We start from the raw sequence: 21687 nt of genomic DNA on the forward strand, positions 1-21687 counted from the left end.
TTTCCATCTCTGCCAGGTTTTGCTGGCATGCTTCACGTTGCATGTTGATCCTGTTGTCTTCCATAATCATCCAAGAAAACTTGAAATGCATATAGGTGAAGCAAAAATCACTTGTCTTTTTGTTTAATTCCAAAAATTGAAGCTGCAATTTGGGAATGCGTGAAATAGTTGTGCTGTTTTAGAATTTGAAAGTTACTATTAAGGATAAAGTAACTCGCCCACAATTCGTTGTAATTTTAATTTCCTGTTTTGTTTTTTGTAACCTTTAAGGCTTTCTATATTTTACTGTTTTTCTGTGCTGTGGTTCTCCCTGCCACCCCTCCCCCAGCATATTTTCTGGAATTTATGTTCAGTCTTTTCAGTCAGGCGAGGTATATGGTTTATTTTAACAAATGCCATATGAGCAGATCTCCTGTGTTTATATGATATATTCTTTATTTGCAATAAGAAAATAGATCTGTTATTCCCCAGAAGAGTTGGGCTCACTCTGGGTGTTTTATAAGCACTACACCTAAGTAAATCTTTTTGCTCCATAATCACCCCTGGTAAAAACGGTAGAAAGAAGTTGGATATTGCCCCAAGAATAATATATACAATCTGCATGTGTCCATCCTCTTCTTGCAAGCTAAGATGAGTTGAACTTGTCAAAATAAAGTGAGGGGAAGAAAAAGTGTAAATAAAAACATCAAATCACTATAACCCTTGAGCTATACAGTGCTTTGCAATGGTAGGTTAGTATTCAGTGTTTGTTGAAAAATCTGGTGTGTAAAACAATCTCAAAATGCATGTAAATCATGTCCAATAATAACAGTTCAAAAGATTTTTTTAAAAATGTTTATCTGACAGCAGAATGTCTTTATTTACTATAGATGGGAGAGAAATGATTAACAGAAAGCTAACAAAATTTTAATAGTGTGTGTTTATGGAACAAGCAACTACCTGATTCACAAGGTATAAAGAACATTAGTTTCCAAATTGCTTTTCATATACATGAAAACTCATACCACCTTAGGTATCTTGTGGTCGCTTTGAAATTTCAGACTGGCCTCACATTTTTTCAGAGCATTGCTTCTCTTTTTGGAGCTAGTGAGAACTAAGGCATGTGAAATATTTGAAAGCAGTCCAGTTTTATGTGAAAGAAACTGGGAACTTGGGATCAAATATGATAGAGGATTTGTGGATTTGGCAATATCTAGTGAGTTTTTATTTGTTTTAGAAGTGTAAATCGGAACGCTGTGTTAGACCAGACTGTACAGGAAGAGTTAAGCCTCCTTGAAGAGAATCACAGGGTGACCTGAGGGCTGCCTGGAGCTAGATTAGTTAAAATGTTCAAGACAGGGATGTGTTTTGGAATTGTCTTGGGAACTTAAATTGGCTTAGATGGCAGGAAGGGTCCTGGAAAGGTAAATTCTTACAATCTTGCCCCCACCTCCAGTAAAACTGAGCAGGGATAGCTGTTTTCAAATTGAAAAGGCACAGAAAAGAAGCACTTCACTGTTATGTGGTAATTCAAAGATTGTAACTCTCGCCTGGGAAGTGGAAGTTCAAACCTGCCTCTGCAATTTACCACATAACTGCACAACCAAAGGATTGTAGGTTGAGATGTTTTCCTCCTGTGTTAAAGGCATTTGTTAACATGTGGAGGCTCACAGAGGGGAAACCATAAGGTAACCATCATGCCGAGTGGTTAGTGCAATCATGTGTTCTGACGGAAGGGGTTTGGGTACCTTCCCTTCTCACCCCACTGCAATTAAATAGCCCTGTGAGCAGAGCCTAGCATTTGGGAATACCTGATTGGGCTTGGTTGTGAGAATTCACCAGAAATTAGACTAGAGTAGACCTTGGTAAACACAGAATGAGCTTGTAGAATATTTTTCAAAACCAGGAAAATAATGCATTTTTAGTTTAGGTGCCTCATGGATTAAGCAGAAGATGGACAGAGGCTTTTGGGGGGAGAAACAATAATGATTTTTAGACTTGGAGATTTCAGTTGTGCCTAATTCCAGCTTAAATTCTGTATTCTGCTGAAAATGTTAGTCACTGCTGTTAATCACTAAATTGCCTTCTGGATTTTGGATAACAGTGTGTTAGCTTAAGCTTCCATGCGCAAATGCAATTACTGTCAAGATTGCCTGAATGAAACTAAGTAAAATAATCTTCTAATGACACATAGTCATTTAGGTTTTCTGGATTGTTTCCTCTTGGTCAGAATTTTAATATCTTTTAAATGTATTCATAGGTAAAAACATCAGAGTTTTATCGATACTCCCGGCAGCTGCGACATGAGGTTGACCAAGCCATGAATTACTTTCATAGCGTTCACCAACAGCCTTTGATGGAAATGAAATCGAACAAAATTCGTTCTGCCAAACCCCAGACTGCAGTATTTAGAGGAATGATAGGACACAGTATGGTAAACAGTAAAATTCTTCTCTTGCACAAACCAAGGGTCTGGTGGGAACTAGAGGGTCCTCAAGTACCTTTACGACCAGACTGCCTTGCCATTGTGAATAACTTTGTGTTCCTATTAGGTGGGGAAGAACTGGGGCCAGATGGTGAGTTTCATGCTTCATCCAAAGTCTTTAGATATGACCCAAGACAGAACACTTGGTTACGAATGGCAGACATGTCTGTTCCACGTTCTGAGTTTGCTGTTGGAGTTATTGGGAGGTATGTTTATGCAGTGGCTGGGAGAACCAGGGATGAAACGTTTTACTCAACTGAACGGTATGATATTACTGAAGATAAATGGGAATTTGTGGATCCCTATCCAGTCAATAAATATGGACATGAAGGGACTGTGCTTGGTAACAAGTTGTATATCACTGGTGGAATTACATCATCTTCAACTTCTAAGCAAGTATGTGTGTTTGATCCCAGTAAAGAAGGGACAGTAGAGCAGCGAACAAGGAGAACTCAAGTGGTCACTAACTGTTGGGAGAACAAATGCAAAATGAATTATGCAAGATGCTTTCACAAAATGATTTCTTATAATGGTAAGCTTTATGTCTTTGGTGGTGTCTGTGTGATCCTGAGGGCCTCCTTTGAATCCCAAGGATGTCCTTCTACAGAGGTTTATGACCCAGATACGGATCAATGGACTATATTGGCTTCTATGCCAATTGGTAGGAGTGGTCATGGTGTAGCTGTTCTGGACAAACAGATAATGGTTCTTGGAGGCCTTTGTTACAATGGCCATTACAGTGATTCGATTCTCACCTTTGATCCAGAGGAAAACAAATGGAAAGAAGATGAATATCCAAGGATGCCGTGCAAGCTGGATGGCTTACAAGTCTGCAGCTTGCATTTCCCTGAATATGTTTTGGAGCATGTTAGACGTTGCAGCTAAAACAGAATGAACAACCCAATGAAATACAAAAAGGTGTACCTAATTTGTCAAAAAATACAAACCAGATTAATTCCTTTGGAGGTAGTTCCTTGTGCGTAAGAACAACTGCTAAATGCTTAAGAGAAATAGGATGTACAGGGAGTGTACTTAGCAAGTTTATTGGAAAAGCCAATGGTTGGTCTGATATTGTAAAAGCTTTGGTTTTTTTAACAAACATAATTGTAAGTAGGGGAAAGAAAAATATATTTTTGAGTGTGCGTATTTTTTTGGTAACATTTTATGTCCATAATACTTTTCTTTTTTTCTTTTCTTTTTTTTTTTTTTTTTTTTTAAATGGCCATTATACCACTATGTTTCTGAAATCAGTTGAGTTTAACAACATATTTGTGGAAAGAAGAAAGACTTTATTTTCAGTTTTTATTGAGCATCAAAATAAAACTCATCATCTGTACTAGGGTACGACCAGGTATAAAATAACAAAACTAAACCATTTCTGTATTTTATGTTGTCTTTTGGATGCTTTTCCCATTAATTGCAAAGTATTCTCAAATCTACTAGGTGTTTTTGTTTTCCCCTTATATACATTGAAGAATAATCTTAACCCCTTTGCATGACCTTTTTCCTGGTTTTGTATAGTAGGACCAGTAAGTCTGCCAAAATGGAAATTGAACATTTTCTACGAAATTGAAAACAAAACATTTTTATATTCAAAACACTATTTCTAGGCTGCCTTCTATTGTCTGCATTGTGTTTGTTGGTGAGTAAAAAATATATACATACACATGCATACACTGTAAAAACTATATATAAATACATCCTTTTATGTGCGGTTACAATATTATATTTTAACTAGTGCACAGATTCAGCCATATCTGTTGAATTCAAGGTATAGTACTATCCTTTAATGAGCTAAATAATTTGAAGTTCTTAAGTAACTGGAGGCCTCGTTTGGTATCGAAGTATCTTATCTTTAGTATATACTGATTGATTCAGTAACTTTAAACTCTTTATATCGATGCTACATAATGAACTGTTGATAATTTGTTATTTTATAAATTATTTTTTAAAACGTAAACACATCTTACCTGAGTTTCTTTTATGTTTGAATGTGCTGCCCAGTTTTCTTTTTTATGAAAATGGAAAATGTCAATAAGCAAATGCTTAGCACTGCTTTGACCCACAGTTATTTTCGGAACTCGATATACTACAGTTTATTCTCAGTACTTTGCTTGTACTCATACTTTGAGTACTTTGTACTCATGTTGAAGTGGTATAATCTTTTTTTATTATTATTATTATTATTATTATTTTAATTATCAACTGCTATGAACTACTGTGTTTTGAAAATGTGGAGTTAGGTGGTTGGGTGTTTAGTACCATTTATCTTTCTTTTACAAAAAAGCCTACACAACTATAGCTACTGACCTCGGAGTGCCTGAATCGAGATGTGCGGTCCAAGAGGGCTTTGAATAACTCCATTGTGTTAACTTGCAGGTATTACTGACAGTAGATTGGTAAGAATTATCTGCCAAGACATAAATAATAACAGTAATTACATTCTGGTTATCTTTAATGATGTGAAATTAGCCACTTCTAGAATCTAAGGAGAGAAGTTGAAGGCTCATACTTAGTTCAGATGTGTAGGGGCAAAATGCTGAAACATGCACCTGCGTATTTTGTAAAATCTTATGCTGCTGTGTTTTGCTTTAAGCAATAGACTTTACTTTATATGCAGCAATGCAAACCCACTTTATTCAGCATCTTCCAGTCAAAAATCACTGTAGAAAAGGAATGTACAGTACTCAGGGAGTTCAAAAGAATGCACTTACAAAGGGACCAAAATCACCCTAAATTTCCTATGTTAAAAATAACACCTACTTGCCTAAACTACGTTTGAAATAATTGATAGAAGTTAAAACAACGTGTAAAACTCCTCATACTTGTGTATTTTAATATTTTTGTAGTAATTATGTTCTGGATTGAGATGTGAGGATTTGGACCTATATGGCAAGTCAGCAGACTTTTTTTTTTTTTTTAAATTAGATATGATTTATTGATAGAGTATTTTCTTTCCATATGTTTTAACAGAAAGAGACAATGTATGCCATCATAGCTGTAGTGATAAGTTACTTACACCAGTAGTGACTGGACCAAATATTGATCTTGAGCTTTCTGATGCAGACTAGTTTGTGGTTAAATTTAGGTCTTTTTTTAATCAAAATTCAGTTTACTGAATGAGAAATCTGATTTGCTTTCTTAATAGCTTAAATTAAAGCCAGCGTGGCTTACACTAAAACCTCAGTTTCACTGTGAGACTTGTGTGTACATTACCCTGCATGGATGGAGAGATAAACTGGCTCCAGTAGGTGCTGGCTGTGTGCAAGTAAAAAGGTTCTGCTGTACATAGTTCATGGAATATTGGGGCACAAGAAGAAAACAAAGGTTTTTACTGTTTTTATTCTTTTTGTCACCAGCTCATTTCTCAATAAGTATATGGGGCAGCAAAAACTAATCCTGCTTGAGTAGGCTTTTGTGGGCATTTACATATAGTATGGAGTACTTCACTTTTATCTAGGGACAGTCTGGGGAATGGATGTGGTTCTGGATATCTGGTCTTCCATGATTCAAGTGTAGTAAAGCGACATGGCCAAGACTTTATTAAAAATAATGGTAAGGATGGGGGTGTCTCAAGTTACATTTTGAGTCTGCATTTAAGCACCTTCTGAAGTTCTGTGTGCTAAGCAACTGCCGCTAAAATTATTGGTGAGTATTGACACTTGAAACATCAAGGACCAGATCATTTTTAGGTGCTCTAAGTTCATATTCATCTTCAGACGCCCAGTTCTGAAAGATCTTGTTCAGGATTGTAATAGTAATTATTCTGTGAAATTCTAACTTGAACTGTTGGTTTCAGCTTCCCTGAAGTTGTGTCTCCACTGAGAAGCTGGCTGTAACCTTTCGAGCATTAGGAGTGGTTGGAATTTGCTTGGGTTTAGAACACGTGGGGGTATGTGAGAATGCTTCGTTAATTTACATTTCTACTGTGCTTTTATAATTTCAAACATGAAATAGAAAATTAGCTTATGTTCTCTTTTCCATTGCAGTGGAACTTTTGAGGCAGTTGGTTTTGTTACTTTATATATCAGAGGGATATTTTCTTCTTTTCTTTTTAATTGAAAGTTTCTGTCTGTGTTTGTTTTTAGTATTTAGCTGCAGATAATTTAGTGTTTAAAAAAAACCACAAAACTAAGCTGGCTAATAAGAATTGCCTTTTGCTGTCAAATTTTTAGCATTATGATGAGATTTAAATGTTTTTAAAACTCATCTTAATGCCTCTCATTTGTCAAGGAAAAGGTAAGTTACGTTCTTTGACTCTTAAGTTGGGGGGGCTTTCTTCTTCTATTCCCACCCCAACCATAATGGAATACCAGCAAATCTAATCTCACCTACATATTTAAAATGTAACACAACCTGCTTTTAAACAGTAAGTATACTTGCCTTTTCTTAAAAAGGTGGACATCGTGAGTTACAGTCTAGGTTTTTTTTTCACATTTATGGCAAAAGCGTATCAGCGTCATGTCTTAATTTAGCGGCTAGGTCCAGGAGGGAATTTTATTTTCAAATGAGCCAGAATAGACAAAAAGCATAGTGCTCCTGTAGAGGGGTTCGACACTGCCAGTTCCCATTACGCGTGCTGCTATATCTCTTTTTAGGGGACAGATAATTTATTTCAAAGTACTGCATAAGGAAAAAACAACTGCTTTTTCCCCACGAAGTGTTGGTAGTAGTTCTGTAGTGGGAGGTATCAGGCGGCAAAAAAACCTTTTGAAATGTTTTTCCTCATTGATTCAGCTGGAAGAAGGCAATACTTGATTTTACAAAGGCTCTGCTATTTCAGAAAGTGCTGCCAGCAAGAGGGGCTACTGGCAGCATATGAGCTACCTGGCAACCTGCTTTTACGTTACTTTCTTTTGAAAACTATGGATGCCCTACTTTCCGCAGTATGATAGCAGACCTGTTAGAACTAGGTCTAAGGGTTTGTGACTTCAATGTTTCTCTGGTTTCTGAGATTTGCAGCCTTTTTTTCTTGAGGACCTCCTGCCTTACAAACCCAAGTGCTGCGTTTTTTTCATGCTGATAATACGGTAACTACTTGCATCAGGGAGGAAGCTTCACTTGACACTCAGGAAGCAAAGGAAAAAATTCAGCAGGTACAAATTCAGATTGGTTTAAAAAGAAGAACATTGCGTAACTCATTATGTCCATTCTTTTGCAAAAGAAGGATAAGCAGGATGGGGAGATGCTAATGGCTCTTCAAAATTAAACTTCAAGCTTGTGTTAGCTTTTATATGACAAAGTCTTTTTAGAAATAGTGGCATTTTTAGAGGTATTTTGCCTTTTAAATATATTTTTTCTTAACAAAAAAAAATATGGTAGTGAACTGGGCCCCTGATTCTTTTAACACTTCAAATGTGTACTTCACATATGTGAACAGTCCAATATAAAGAAAATGGAAAACTGTAAGGTCCTTAAAAGAAAACATAAAAGCGCAAATGCTGTTAAACCTGTGCGTAAGTGTTTATAGGGTTCGGGGCATCAAAGAAAACATCTGTCCTGCTCTCCTTCTGTTAGTAAAAATATAGCTGGTGAAGTTACTTGAATAAGCATGGGCCATCACCTGTGGCAGGGCTCACTGAAGGAGAGTGGGAAAGAACAAAACTGGAAAGCATGTGTAGTCTATTTAAAACAAAGCTTGCTGGTGTCCTGTAGCTAACATTTTGAGATTTTAATGTTTGTAAAACAATCTGAAGCTGCTTAAAATAAATACTAATGACTACTTTTGCATCTGTATTCTATTTTTGAAAGTTGGTGAGTAACTTCAAAATTTCCATTTGTGTGGGTAAGCTTCATAAAACATAGTTGTATGTGGCAGGTGGCAGAAAAACTGACTTGTTTTGAGCACAGCTTTCCTGGATTTCCCTCTACTCTTTTGTTTGTTTGTTTTTCACTTCCCAAATTTCAATTAATGTTTATATAGTCTTTTAAGAGTAACTGTCAAAGGTCAATTTCAAATACCTTTGGATTAATATTAAGTTGGTAGCTAGGGGAAAACCACTTCTATTTGCAGATGGTAGTTTTTATTTACGGCTCTGGTAGAAAACTTTCTTTTAAGTCTAGAAAAGACAGTGTTACGTAGGACTGTAAAGCTGACTATACTTAGGGGGCTTTTATTACTTCAGTGGGACCCACCTAACTTTTATGTCAGTTCTGGGAACAGGTGAAGGGAAGAGTGAGCTATGTTTTTATTTTAAATATTTTTCCCTATATATTGTTATTTTTGTAGATCTTTTTAAAATAAATTATTATATACTGGAGATTGCAATTCCACTATAGTACCCCACTTGATTCCAGTGTACAATATCAGATTGTTTGTATTGAAAAGAATGTATTTGATAAGTATTTGATAAGTTAACAGGAAAAGTTTATTTTCAAACTGTGCTGTGTTTGTGTCTAGCAGTTGGAAATACTTTTCCTATAGAAAATGAAAAATATATATATGACCTCATATGTACATTTGGATTAACTGTCTAATGATTACCCCAGGGCTGCTATAAACTTCCCTGAATAATTTAATAATTGCCTCTTTTTAACTGTTTTAAAGCCTTTTTTCTTGTCCTTTTTTGGCAGAAAGTAATTTTCCCTAGCTATGGATACAGTATGCTCAGACTTGCATATGCGCTCTGTTCAGGTTTTAAACTGAAAAAATGTATAAAATGTGTATAAAGAAAAGTGTAAATAAAATATTTTTAATCTTTAAATACTCTTGTGTAAATTTTGTAATACTTGAAAGTGTAGCGGACCTGGATTACTTTCTACAGGACTTCAGGGTTTACTTGGTTAAGCAACTCTTCTGACAATGTTGTGTTGCTGTAATTCATAACAAGAGAAGTTGGATGTCCTTATATAACATCAAGCTCGTATCTTTAGCTGTATTTTACAGTCTTCCCAACTTTAATTGCTGTAGTGTATTCATGTGTCTGCTCTGCATTTCAGGCTTGAAATAATGTTCGGAGTTGACTTCATTGTTACGTTCGTAACTCGGTGTCAAGTTTAAACTCTTAAGACTGAAAACTGAAGGCAGCCTTTGGTGTTAGCCAGGAGCCAGGAGAAGAGACCGTTCCCTGTTCTCAGGTACACGGAATCAAGGGCTCTCAGACAACATGCATTCGTCACCTTTGGACCTCTAAGTGCCAGAACTCCAAGTCATACTGCTTATTGTTTCCCATAACAGGAAGGGGAAACTTCATTTCAGGATTAAAGTGTCAGATTAGAACAACATTCAATACCAAGAAACGGGAATGGGGAGGTGGGGCAGGGAAAACAGGAGGTTATGATCTTATTTTCTCAAGCACTCTGAGAGCCTTCCTTGTCACTCACTTGCCACACTTTTCTCTGCCACTGTTTTTCAGCAGCTCTCTTGCTGTCAGATCAAAGCCCCTGGTTTAAAAATCTGCTATCAAGAATGTTTGAAAATAACTCTGTACTCTCTCTCCCTTTTTTTTTGTTAAATATTGAGTTCTAAAATAGCATTTTCATTTTATTTTAGTACTTCAAATGATTTAAAACTTTATTTGCATGAATTTAACTCCCCCCCCCCCCCCCCCCCTTGGCAACTTGACTTCATCCTATGCTAAGTAGTACTGTTTAATGGGAAAATGCTGTTGATTAATTTGTGCTGGTCCCAGGGTGATGCGTCATGGGAGGAAGGGCCTTAATTGTGACGTGTCCCCATATTTTAGTTCAAAAGGAGACCAAATGTATTAGATCAATACAGTGGAAGAGAAGACAGCAGTCTTTTCACATTGTAAATGTTATTTACAATTATTTTTGTTCACTTTTTTAACTTCCCTTCTCTGTGAGCCAGGTTGTATTTTTGTCAATACCTTTCTTCCATGATGCTACACTGGCTGCCTGGACTTACTTGTTAGGACCTCTGTAGTTGATTAGGCATCTCCAATAATGGTTCCATTATTTCTCTAGGGAAAGTGCTCATGTTTTAACTGGTTCATAGTTGCTCATACCGAATTCTTCACTTTTTTTGAATATGCGGCCTTATTTTTTTGGCAGTAGTTCAGTCATCTGTGTTCACTTGTTTTGTGCAATAGGAAATTAGTGTTAGTTTGGTAAACGTTTTTTTCAGTTAATTCCTTCCAGATTCTTTGGTATGTTATCCTTCCTTGTTGACGTGAAATTCTTTATTTCAACTGTTTTCCCCCCTTTGTACAGTTTGGGTTTGGGGGGGTTTTGGTTTTGTGGTTGTTTTTTTGTTTGTGTTTTGTGGTTTTTTTTCCTGATTCCATCAGCTTCATGATATGGAAAGGAAAACTGTTGCTTTGGGTGTTGCACAGATTCTGCATTAGTTCTGTACCTTCCAAGTTCATAATGTTCTTGTGGACGTGTGATTCCCCCACCCAGCCTTTAGCTTGTTGAGTCTGCTGATGTTTCAATGTCGTTTTTTCATCAGAGTGCCTTCTTGACCATGGCAACTTCCTTGGCACCTGCAAAATTTTCATCCTTTCAAGGGAGAGGGTAGGGAATATGCGTTAAAGACAGTTTTAATTTCTTGTTTTCATTAACACTTTCCACTTTTCCATTTGATGCTTTAGTTGCACTGACAGGTGCTTTAGGTGATGTTTACAGGTGAAAATAAACCTCATTGTGAACTCTAGGTACCCTGTGACTCTTCAGTCATCTATCCATTGGAATGAACGCCAGCATTAAGCATCGCATGCTGAGCACCAAGCCTTCTAGGTTGATGTCATGTACTACTTGAGGAACTAAAAAATAAATATGCTTTTTGCTATGTATCTGATGTCTGTCAGATGTGTCTCCTGGTGATATCACCCTTGGTAGCAGTTCTCCTGCATTAAGGATAAATGTTGCTCAATAAGCTGAAAAAAGTATTTGTTTTCTAATAAGATAAATGGCTTTAGTGGTTAACCCTTTTATTGCACCATTTAATTTTACCAGACGGATATGTCTTTGACCTAAACTGGCAGCCTCCTTTCCCACACCCATTTCAGTATGTCCTCAGGCATGCTGTAAGCATTGGTTGGTTTGCCTTTTTTTTTTTTTCTGTGTGGTTCATCTCACAAGTTTGAATTACAATAACCATATAATCGTTTTTCAATGTGAGAATCTTTATCTTCTGTGGCGAATTGTGCATGCTATGGGTCTGTTTATATGTGTTTGAGTACTACTGATGAGATGCTCTGACTTTACCATCCCTTCTTTCTCAAAAGAATTGCATAATGCTAACTGAAACTGAGTATTTCCCCATGTTTAACGTAGTCTCAGGAGAAATTCCAAGGTGGTTAGTGTATTCCTCTTGTGTTTGCCTTCCCAGATTGCCAAAGTCACACAAAATGCATGGGGTTGTGCTTGTGGTGGTGATGCTGGTGTCAATGCAAGGCATGGCCTAAGCGTTTTCTCCTCTGTTGGTGTAGCGATGGCCTTTATTTTCATTCCTGCAAAGCCCTCGTGGCTAATTTATTCCCAGGATGGAGTCCTAGTCACTTGGGTGTCCTTGGTCAGCCAAGGATGTTCCGTGGGATTTGCCTCGTGTCACGTGTGCTCTCCCTTCTTCCTCTGGCTCTTACAGGCAGTTCTGCAAGGATTTTTTTTTTACCTAACACAGGTGGCAACTTGATACCGAGAACTTACTTTAACATCATAATGAAACCCAAAACATCAAAAATTAAAGTTTCAGAAGAAGGCGTTTCAGAACGCAAAACCTCTTATATATATCTATATTTTTTCTTCTCCTGATACTCAGTTCATTTATTGCAGTTGGGAAGAGTTACTGTCAAGTAATAGTTTTTCCTTCACTGTTTCTCCTGACAGGTTATCCAAAACACTGAAAAGAATTATGTAGTCAGAAAAAAACTAGGTGATGATAATTAACTGAACTATAGCTTTTAATTTAATGACTTTTCATGGTCTTAAAGTTGGGAGCTGATCCAGTTAACAACCTTATTGGAAGTGTTTCCACTGATTGCTGAAAGAGCTGGATTTTTGGCTCAGTACTGTTCTCTGAAAATAAGGGGAGTGAGGCGGACCTCTACGTAAGTTAAATAAACTAAGTACTCCAGCCAAATAAATCTCAGTACAAAATTGTTAACACCCAAATAATCTACCAGCTGTACTTTGCAGAAGTTACGAACCCTACAAAATGATCACAGTTGCTCAATTTTAGTTTTGTCATAGCTTTGCGGTGCAGAGATTTTTATTTTTCCCATGGTAAAAATTAATTGCAAGAATGTACGTTTTGCTAAACTTGTTAAACGGATGTAGGAAGCCATGCTTTCAGATTTGCAGCCTTGTTCAAAGCGGGGCAGGCAGAATGCATTGAAGTTAACTAGAAGGGTTAGCAATTTTCCAGTGCCTTAACTTCTGAGATTTATGCATCTGCTGTGGATGGAGATGGTCCAGTATCCTCCAGAGATAATACCTGGGGCCAGGCATACAGTTTGCCTGCTTCATATTCCCATTCTTCTGTAGCAATAGATTGATCCCTTGGGCTTTTCAATTTGTGAAATCGCCATCCCATGATGTTCAGCGAAGTCGCTCCTCTTTGTAACATCCCATTTCTGTACCTGTGTAATACAACGCATTGTTACACACGTACAAGAGTAAGAACCTATTCGATCACACTTGAGAAGCGTGACGTTTTTCTCATCCATAAAACTGCCAAGGCAAGCTAAATCATTGGTTTTCACCTGTGCCAGCACCATATTGTACTAATTGATGAGACCGAAGAGGTAGTTCCAAATGCTGTGCCAGAAAGAAACAGTTAAAAGTAAAGACAACGTCAGTCTGTGCACCAGCACCCTGTGCCCCTTCAGTTCCTATGCCAAAGGTGCAACCCTGCCAGCCATAGCCCTCCTCCATGGGGTGTGGGGGCAAAACCATAAATGACTTCACATTGCGAGAAGTAGTAGGTGATAACATATGTTAAACATATGAGGAATCACTGGGGGAAATGATCTAAGTAAGAGTTTTCATTAGTGATTATGGAAGACCCCTGAAACATGTCCTGGAGTTTCCTAGTTGCACTTCAGGATTAAGCATGTGTAAGGTCAGGTGTTGCTCCCTGGTGGAAAACGCTCCCAGAATGGAAGCAGTTGTTGAGAGTACCATGACAAAAAACATGATGGTTTTTGATGAACGTGAGGCAAAGGAATGGAAAGTTGCAAAACCAGCCTGAACAAATGCCGTGGTACCAAAGAGCAAGGAACTGGAGTTGGAATTCCTGGCTAAGGAGTACTCGCCATGGAAACGTAGGATTATGTCCTGAAAAGGGCATCTTGCTTCTAGTTTTGCCTCATATCTGTGATTCTCTCGCAATCAAATATGCCCTCTTAATTTTTGCTAGCCTCTGTTGAGCTTGAGAAGAGCAATGTGTTGGCTGCATGGACACTGTACTGGGCCAGTAGGATTAAAATGAAGAGCTGATGAATTGTATGGAAATGAAGATCTAGAAAAGAAAAATATTTAAAAGCCAAATACAGGCTTTTCTTCTCAAAAAGGGTGTTACTCTAAGCTGAACAAATAAAGCCATGAAACCAAATTCTGCCTTCTAGAAATAGAATAACAAAGGTTTTGCCTTACGCTTTTCTCCTATTACCTCAAATGATGGTGGCAGCATCAGTAAAGAAGAAACGTGGATGATTCTTCATGTGCCGCTCTCTCCTTGTTCAAGCTGCGCAGCAAACCTCTGCAGATCAGTCTGCTGCTCTTCTGCTCCCTGGGATCCTGTAAGGCTTCAAGCCCAGCCTAGGGGCTTCATGGGGAAGCAAACCAGAGCTCAAGGCCAGAGTTAACTAACAACCTAAGTATAGGCCTCACTAGTCAAATACACAAACCTTGGCGGATTTCTCAATAACGTGTATCATGCAGGATGTTGCACAGCAGGTCGTGGTACGTGCTGCGTTCTCCAGCTGCTCTCCGTGTGTGTGCATGAGTGGTAAGTCCCACAGACCTCACGGTAACTCCTCTCGCTCTTGCAAGTGTGTGTGGATACTGTTAGAAACATTAAAATGCATTTCCTAACAGCAAAAATGAAGATACTAGAATACTTTCAGTATTAGACTGTAATAATCATGTAATAGTATATGTATATAGTAAGTATATAATACACTCTACTTCTCATTCATAATGTGCCCTGTTAGAAAGTAAAATAGAAATTAAAACCCTTCAAAAATGATCATCCTAAAAGTCAGTTGTAAGTAAGAAAGTAAGCTCAGCATGTCACTGTTAATTGTTAGAGGCAGCCAGTAAAAGAAGGAACGTGTGCCTTTAATTGGAAATTATTTAGTAGACCCAGAAACTGTCATTCAGGTAAATAAGGTACTACAGTTAATATGTACATTTATGAAGATGCTGATGTCAATACATTTATAGGCAGATGAGGTAAAGATATTCACGTCATCTTGCTAAGGAAGTAAGGATTACCGTGAAAATAATTTTTAAGGTAAAAAGATTTGATGCACTAAATACCAAAAGAGACTGGCATCAGATGCAAGACCTTTCACCTTTTAGCCTCAGTTAATGTCCAAAACGTATCCTGCTCGACTGAAATCCGGGATGCATTTGAATTTTGAAAGGAGTTGGACTTTGTTTTGATGGGTGCTCGAGAGCATCAAAAAGGTGTTTGTGTCCTCACTGCTACTCGTAGCACATACCTGTGCTTTAGAAGAGGATTGTTACCCCATGCATTAGCTGACATCTCTGTTGGTAGTATCAACAACTTGTTAACAGAAGAATTAATCTGGCAGCACTGGAAGGGAGTAATTGGGAAAACATGGAACTAGAGCTACTGATGGCTGCAGTGAGAAGTCAGGGATTTGAATTGGGGAAGGAACGTTTGGGTGTTTAACCATGGCGATATCAAAAGTGAAACTATGTGCAGTTAGATTATACCGCTTTATTTGCATGATGTGTTTCTCTTTTCTACCTGTCTTAGAATGTAGGGTCTTTATTTGGAAAGCACCGAGTGTACTTTGGATGCTGTCGGAACGTGACAAAGCTGACGAGACAGCATGCGCTGAAATTCAAGTATTGGTTTACCCCAGATGTGAATGCAGTAACGCCTTTGCTGCGATGAAAGGTAGGTCAGTGGGAAAGCACAAAGAGCTCTGCGATGGCATCTGTCTTTAACAGTCGATTTACTTTCTGAATGTACGGCTTCAGACCTCATGGCTGCCAAAATAGCACCTCTGACAAACGACCCACCTTAAGTACGAAAAGCAAAAGCACAAGGTTTAGTTTCACTCCAAATAAAACCGTATGGTTAAATACAAAAAACTGTTCAACCCCCCCCCCCTTTTTTTTTTTTTCCAAGTTAGGAAGTGAATGAAGAAGAAATAATGAAAGAGTATACTTACGAATGTGAGCTATGCGCTCCCTTCATAAAGACACTGGGAAAGGTCCATCATCACGCACCCCCATAAAAGCCGGTTCATGTCGCCGTTTAACAAATAATGTGTTAAAAGCGACGGGAACGTGAGAAATGGATTATGTGCTTTGGAGACCAGCCTGGTGAAGTTGTGCATTTAGAAAGCCAGGCTCACGCTGTTGGGTGACGCCGCTCAACAACTGAAAGTCGAGTTTGCCGAGCCCTTGCGGTTGTGTATTTTCTCTTGACTACGTCTTTTGAAAAGAACTTGAAGACGGACCTGCCAACCGCCATTCTTTTCCCTTAAAGCACGACGTGAAAAAGCTGGAAGAGGCAGGAAAAGCCGTTTCTTGCGGGGTGACCGCCGCGCCGGTGGGCGGGGCCCGGAGGAGGGGGTGTGGTCTGTTTCCAACAGCCCCGCCTCCTCGGTGGGCTTCGGGGAGGGGGGCGTGACGTCAGAGCGCAGCGACGCGGTCGGTGCTTCCCGCCCGTTCGGCAGCGCCATGTTGAAGGTGAGGTAAAGCGTTGCCCCCCCCCCCCCCCCCCCCCCCCAAGCCCGCGGTCCGTCGCCGTTGTCGGTCGCCCCTTGGTTGACAGGGTTACCCGCTCCTCCGGTCCGCGTCCCGGGGGAGCCGGCGAGGCGGCGAAGGCCTTTCCCTTCGAGCTCCGGGGCCCTGAAAGGCGGGACGCGCCGGTTCTCCCGCGGAGGCCGGCAGGGGGCGGCCCGGGAGCGCGGCCCCGCGCTGAGGCGACGGGGCCGGCCCGGGAGCGCGGCCCCGGTTTCCCCCGCTTCCCCATTGAAAGCAGGGTATTGTCACTCGGTTGACAGTAGCGAAGTTGTTACCGGCGACTCATTTTCGATTTTATTTTTTTTTTCCCGTCTACGCTTCAGCTAAAACCATTCTCAAATCCGTGGCCGTCGTACGTACCCCGGGCGTTTTGTCTTTGACCCTCACAAGCTGTTCGTTTTACTCTTGTTGCAGCAGCATAATGTCTTTTTTTTTTTTTTTTTTTTTTTCCCATTTTAAAAAATCACTTCAAAATCGCGTGCCGGCTCCGTGCTGCACTAAAAAACCCGCACAAACACCGCGTTGGTAATTTAGAATGATTTCTTGGGTACAGCAGCGTAGAGCTGCGAGTTAGCGGTGTGTCGGGGTTTGGATTCCCACCGTCGTGACTGTCCTCTCGATCGTCTCCCTTTATTGCATGTAGGTTTTCAGCGAAATTGGTGAAAAGGAGTGAACGTGTGTGACCTGGGCTTAAGTCAGGTAATTCTCGCAAAGGTCTTTGCCTCTGATAAGAAGAGCTCCGGGTCCCTTCAGGCTAAAACAAAGTTCTGTGTTTCAGTCACATTGTTGTCATGACTACTGGGGAAGCAGGAGGGTTTTTTTTTTAAAAAAACTGGTGACGCTTGATTCTTGGCATGCATTCCCTTTTGTACCTTTTTTGTTTGTCAAATATTGATAATATATCAATGTATTGATATTCTGAGCAGCCTATGCTTGCTGTACTCGTTGTAACTTTTTTTTTTTTTTTTGTAATTTCATGTTGGGACAATTGCTGGAATTCTTATGTAAGGATTTTACCTCAGAATTGTTGAGACTTCCAGAAGTGATACTGAATTGTCATTAAAGGGGTTATGTATTAGCCTGTGGGTTTAGGTACTGTGCATAATATTACTACTTCTATACAACTGTTGAGGTTAGGTGGGTATCAGTGCTTCAGGCCAGCCTGACTTTTTGCCCCTAAGAGCAAAAGGGGGAGGTGGCTTCTTGTCCTTGATATTTGTGCTTCAGGGAACAGGAGTGCTCAAGAATTTGGGTTTTGGGGTTTTTTTTTTAGTTGGGGTTGAGAGATAGGAGGAAGAATGGAAAAAGGAGAGAAAAATGAAGCAGCTTCGTACATTAGGACAAATATCAGCCTTCACAAAAGTATGAGTAAAGACTTTTTTTCCTTTTGTTCTTCCTTTCCCCAGTTGTGACAGGGTGACAATAACGGTAACAAGTGAACTGAGAAACCACAGACAAGAGGAAAAAAAGACAAAGTTCTAGTTAATCATCAGCTCTTTGTTCCCTGGGTTGTATTGAGAACTAATATGGGATTTATTCATCCCAGGGGCATTTTTTAGTTAAGAATTTTGAGAAAATAAAGCAAGACAATAGAAGATGAAGTATGATGGTCTTTTCCCCTCCCAACTTCCAGATAGAATTTGCTTATGAGTGATCTGGTGTCTACAGATCAAGTTGAAGTCCTCATCTAGAGAAAGGAATAAACTTGGTATCTTTTTTTTACTTAAATGCAGAGCATTGCCTAGAGAAAAGAATGTCAGCTCTACTCTTTTGGTATCAACTCAATAGCTGTAAGACGGGCAGACTGAAGGCACGGCTCAATCAAACTGTTTCACTAAACCAGATGGTTTAGTAATGGGTGGTTAATATAGAATTAAGAACTGAGATCCTAAAGTGGATTTTGGAAACAAAAAGTAGGATGGTTAGTCTTTCACACTACCAAATAAACCTTTTAGTGTGCGTGTACACACGTTGCTTTAGTACCGGTTGTATCTGTCCCGTAAACTTAGCTAATGTAGAGGACCATTGTGGCATAGCTTTAACAGCGCGTTTAAGGAGAGATTCATCGTGCACTTTTAGTGGTTAATTTCATTTTGTTTAAAATGTAAATGTGAAACCTTTGGAAAATGTCTGAACTTCAGTATTTTGATAATATGAACAGTTGACGTTTTCAGTCTGAGTAGTTCTGTGATCACTGATACCTGTGAAACCAAGGTGCTTCCATTCTTGTGCTCTGCTGTTTGCGTCTTTATATAAAAATCTCAAATATTTAAAGTATTTGGATTTACTATTTCTGCTGGTCACATTTAGCACCGTTTACTCTGTTTGGAAATATTTTTCAGAATGAAAATGCATTTAGATTTTTGCCTTTTCAGTGACAGAACAGTTTTTCAGTGAAAACAGGAAAGATTGAGGAAATAGATTCTACAGCTGTTAATGGTTAGTGGCGTTCATGTTTTTATCTTGGCTAATGAAAGTATGTGAAAAGTCTTTGTTTAAGCAAACGCTATTAAAGATTATTTATGTCTTTCCTTGGCTGTGAAACAGCCGGTCCAGTCATTGTGGTGTTTCATTATAGTGCTGTGATAACGAGTCCATAAATTCAAATAAGGAAAAACTTCCATTTTAAGCAAGTTTTTCCATACCTTGTGACCCATCAGATCCCTTACCTTTTCTGAAAAGCAATCCTATGACCTAGTTCTTGTGTGCTGTTCCTCTATATGTAAATGAACATTTTCAGTAAGTTTGACAACTATATAGTCTAATTTTGAGTTTGAGGAGTCTTGCTTACATTTAATAAATATTCCATCTGCAAAGCAGTGGAAGAAATTTAAGCTGTACATGCTGCTCTGTATACGATAAGCATGTAGTCTGGATAATTTTAAAGCTATTTTCTAGCAGTTCTGCAACAGACAGAAACAAGGCTTCAGAGTAATTGTCCTGTGGCTAAGTCGGTTGTCATCATAACAGGGTGAAAGATGTATTGCTTTTACCAAGGCTTCAGTTTCACAAGCAGCTAGGTCTGTGTAATGTACCCTTACTATTTCTGAAAAGGAAGACGGCTTGCTGCCTTCTCCTTTTTCATCCCCTCTTCCCTGGCCACACAGTTCCTCTGGTGCTTGTCAGGCTGTTTCATGGATGGGTTCAACTTACTCAGCCCGCACAAAGCTCTCCGCTTCTTTTTCAGGATTAATCTTTTGCCAGATTGGCGAGGTGAATTGCCTCGCGGTGGAAGCATCCGGCCACCAAAGCTAGGGCAAGGTGAGCAGCAGGACTTCTGGGAACCGATGGCGCGAGCAGAGCCAGCCCTCTCCAGTTTGGTGGCCGCAGGCTGTTAGATCCACTCACGCTGTAACCTGATACAGCAAAACACAGGCTGTTGTAACTCTGCACATGTTTATCTGGGCAGTAAATGTGAGACGCTGAAAGGTTTCCCATCTGAACTGCCTTTTCTTGAGTTAAACGTTGCTGTTTGTAAGGATGTGCACTTGTTGGAAAACGCTTTCTGTGCATTCTTGATTTGCTATGCATCTAAGATTTTTATCTCCTGTTTTTTAAGTTAAAGAAGTCTCTGCTGTTAAGAAACACAATTTAGCATAGGTCCTGGATATTGGTAGGATTATATCCACCTTACTCGTGGTGGTTGTACTGTGTGACTGGATTGAATCTGAAGTATTCAAAAACAGTCAAGATCTTTCACAATGCACTGTAATTCATGTTTCTCACAGAAAAGTAGGAGGCATTCCTAAAATTCTTAGAAAGCCGTGATTATGTTCTGATACTTTCAACTCTAGGTCTCTTTCCTGCCCCAAATCTAGGCGCAGACAATAACTAGAAATAAAACGCTGAACTTCTTGGTACTAACTATGGAAAAATGGAGGTGTTGCGTACATTCACAAAGTTGTTAAAAATACGAATATAATGTTATTATTTATACTGAGAAAGCTAATGAAAATTATGTTTCAAGTGAGAGAAAACAGAAGATCTTTTTGTGAGATGAAAACTGATGCGATTAGCATTTGTCTACTGTCTCCGTTAGCCTTAGGCTTTTCCAAATACCATCTGAATAATTTAGGTGTTAGCATTTATGAGTGTCTGAGAGCATTAGCTTGTGTACCACTGACTCTCTTTTCCCCTAACTTCTAAGCATCTTTATATATCACTTATAAACGGGGACATAAACATTGTCTACGTGGATGTGTTCAAACATGTTGCCTTTTTGTTTGTACTTAACGATTTACATGTCTTCCTATAATGTTTCTAGGTAATTCGGCTGGGGGCCACCCCTGTTAGCCTGAGCTTGCTCTCTATCCAGGTTTATGCTTCTTCTTCAGAGAAGGACGCTTCCAAAAAGGAGTTGCTGAAAATTGAGGAGGTAAGTGTGGTTAGAGCCTGGGTGCTCTTCTATCTGTAGGGAAATACCTACAGAATTCTGAAAGACATTGTGTTTTGATGTGTGAAAGCATTTAGGTACATCTCTTCACCTTTTGTATTCTTGCCTTTAAACTTTCTTCTCAATTTTCAGTAACAGAGATATCGATATGGTTTTGCTTCTTTTAACTGAGGGTTGCATTTGATGCCCTCCGCTTGATAGCGTCAGGCTTGCTTGTGTGTAAGATCCTTTTCCTACATCAAAGCCACCTTTTCTTCATTTGGAAATTACCTTTTCATGTTTGTAGATTTACTTGTGGTCATATTTCAGATCCACAGGAATATTTTCTTTGCTTTTTATCCAGGTAACACCACCTATTTTTTATTACAAGTCCTGTTGGCAAATTCTAATAAAACTTCATTTATGTTCTCCAGTAAAACGGAAAGAAAAACTTTTGATTTGCTAAAAATATTCTCTTTTTTACAGGCAAAGTTCTTGTCTGGCAGTGCGTTGAATCCAGTGTAGTAGCCTACAGAATTTTATCAATTTTCCTTTCTTTAAAGCATTCAAACCTAAGCAACAACAAGTCCAATAAGTAGTGATAATAAACCCCTGTTACTTTATTGTTTCTCTAAGATGTTACAGATGTCTTGGTTATATCACAAGTAGAGCTTTAAAACACCCTGTCAAACTGTAGACTCACCAGCATTGTTGCATAGGCTTTCAACAGTCTCCAACATTAAAAAAAAAATAATAAATTGTACTTCATAACTCAATACAGCTTTATATCCATGTGAGTTTGTAGTTGTTTAAAACTTTTAAGTACTTCAGCTCAAGCTAAAGTGGTGTTACACCAGCAGTGAAACTGAATGAAACTTACTTGTTTGTATACTTAAGTCTTTTGGATGTTTCTGCATGGGCAGTTTACTTGCATAGTATG

The 21687-nt window shown here is 38.9% G+C and overlaps 2 protein-coding genes across 20 annotated transcripts in view; both read left to right on the forward strand.

Annotated features, from left to right (window-relative positions):
* KLHL15 (kelch like family member 15) overlaps positions 1–14137 on the forward strand; it is a 34595-nt gene extending 20458 nt beyond the window's left edge. For 5 of the 16 annotated variants that reach the window (XM_049835017.1, XM_049835014.1, XM_049835013.1 and 2 more), the window contains one exon: positions 2240–6614. In XM_049835017.1, the coding sequence (XP_049690974.1) occupies positions 2240–3349 (1110 nt within the window). In that variant the 3' untranslated portion in view covers positions 3350–6614. Of the gene's footprint in view, positions 1–2239; positions 6615–9403; positions 11308–12253; positions 12285–13784; positions 13839–14054 lie in introns of those variants that run through there. The other 11 variants (XR_007510290.1, XR_007510289.1, XR_007510288.1 and 8 more) reach the window with 11 other exon arrangements.
* Positions 14138–14289: 152 nt separating this feature from the next.
* APOO (apolipoprotein O) overlaps positions 14290–21687 on the forward strand; it is a 45793-nt gene continuing 38395 nt past the window's right edge. For 2 of the 4 annotated variants that reach the window (XR_007510291.1, XM_049835030.1), the window contains exons 1-3: positions 14304–15518; positions 16116–16318; positions 20640–20750. Coding sequence is in view for 2 of the 4 variants with exons in the window: in XM_049835030.1 (XP_049690987.1) it covers positions 15290–15518; positions 16116–16318; positions 20640–20750 (543 nt within the window). In the remaining 2 variants the exon portion in view is untranslated. Of the gene's footprint in view, positions 15519–16115; positions 16319–20639; positions 20751–21687 lie in introns of all 4 variants that reach the window. The other 2 variants (XM_049835031.1, XR_007510292.1) reach the window with 2 other exon arrangements.

The sequence above is a fragment of the Accipiter gentilis genome, chromosome 32, assembly GCF_929443795.1.
Source record: "Accipiter gentilis chromosome 32, bAccGen1.1, whole genome shotgun sequence".
NCBI lineage: Eukaryota > Metazoa > Chordata > Aves > Accipitriformes > Accipitridae > Astur > Astur gentilis.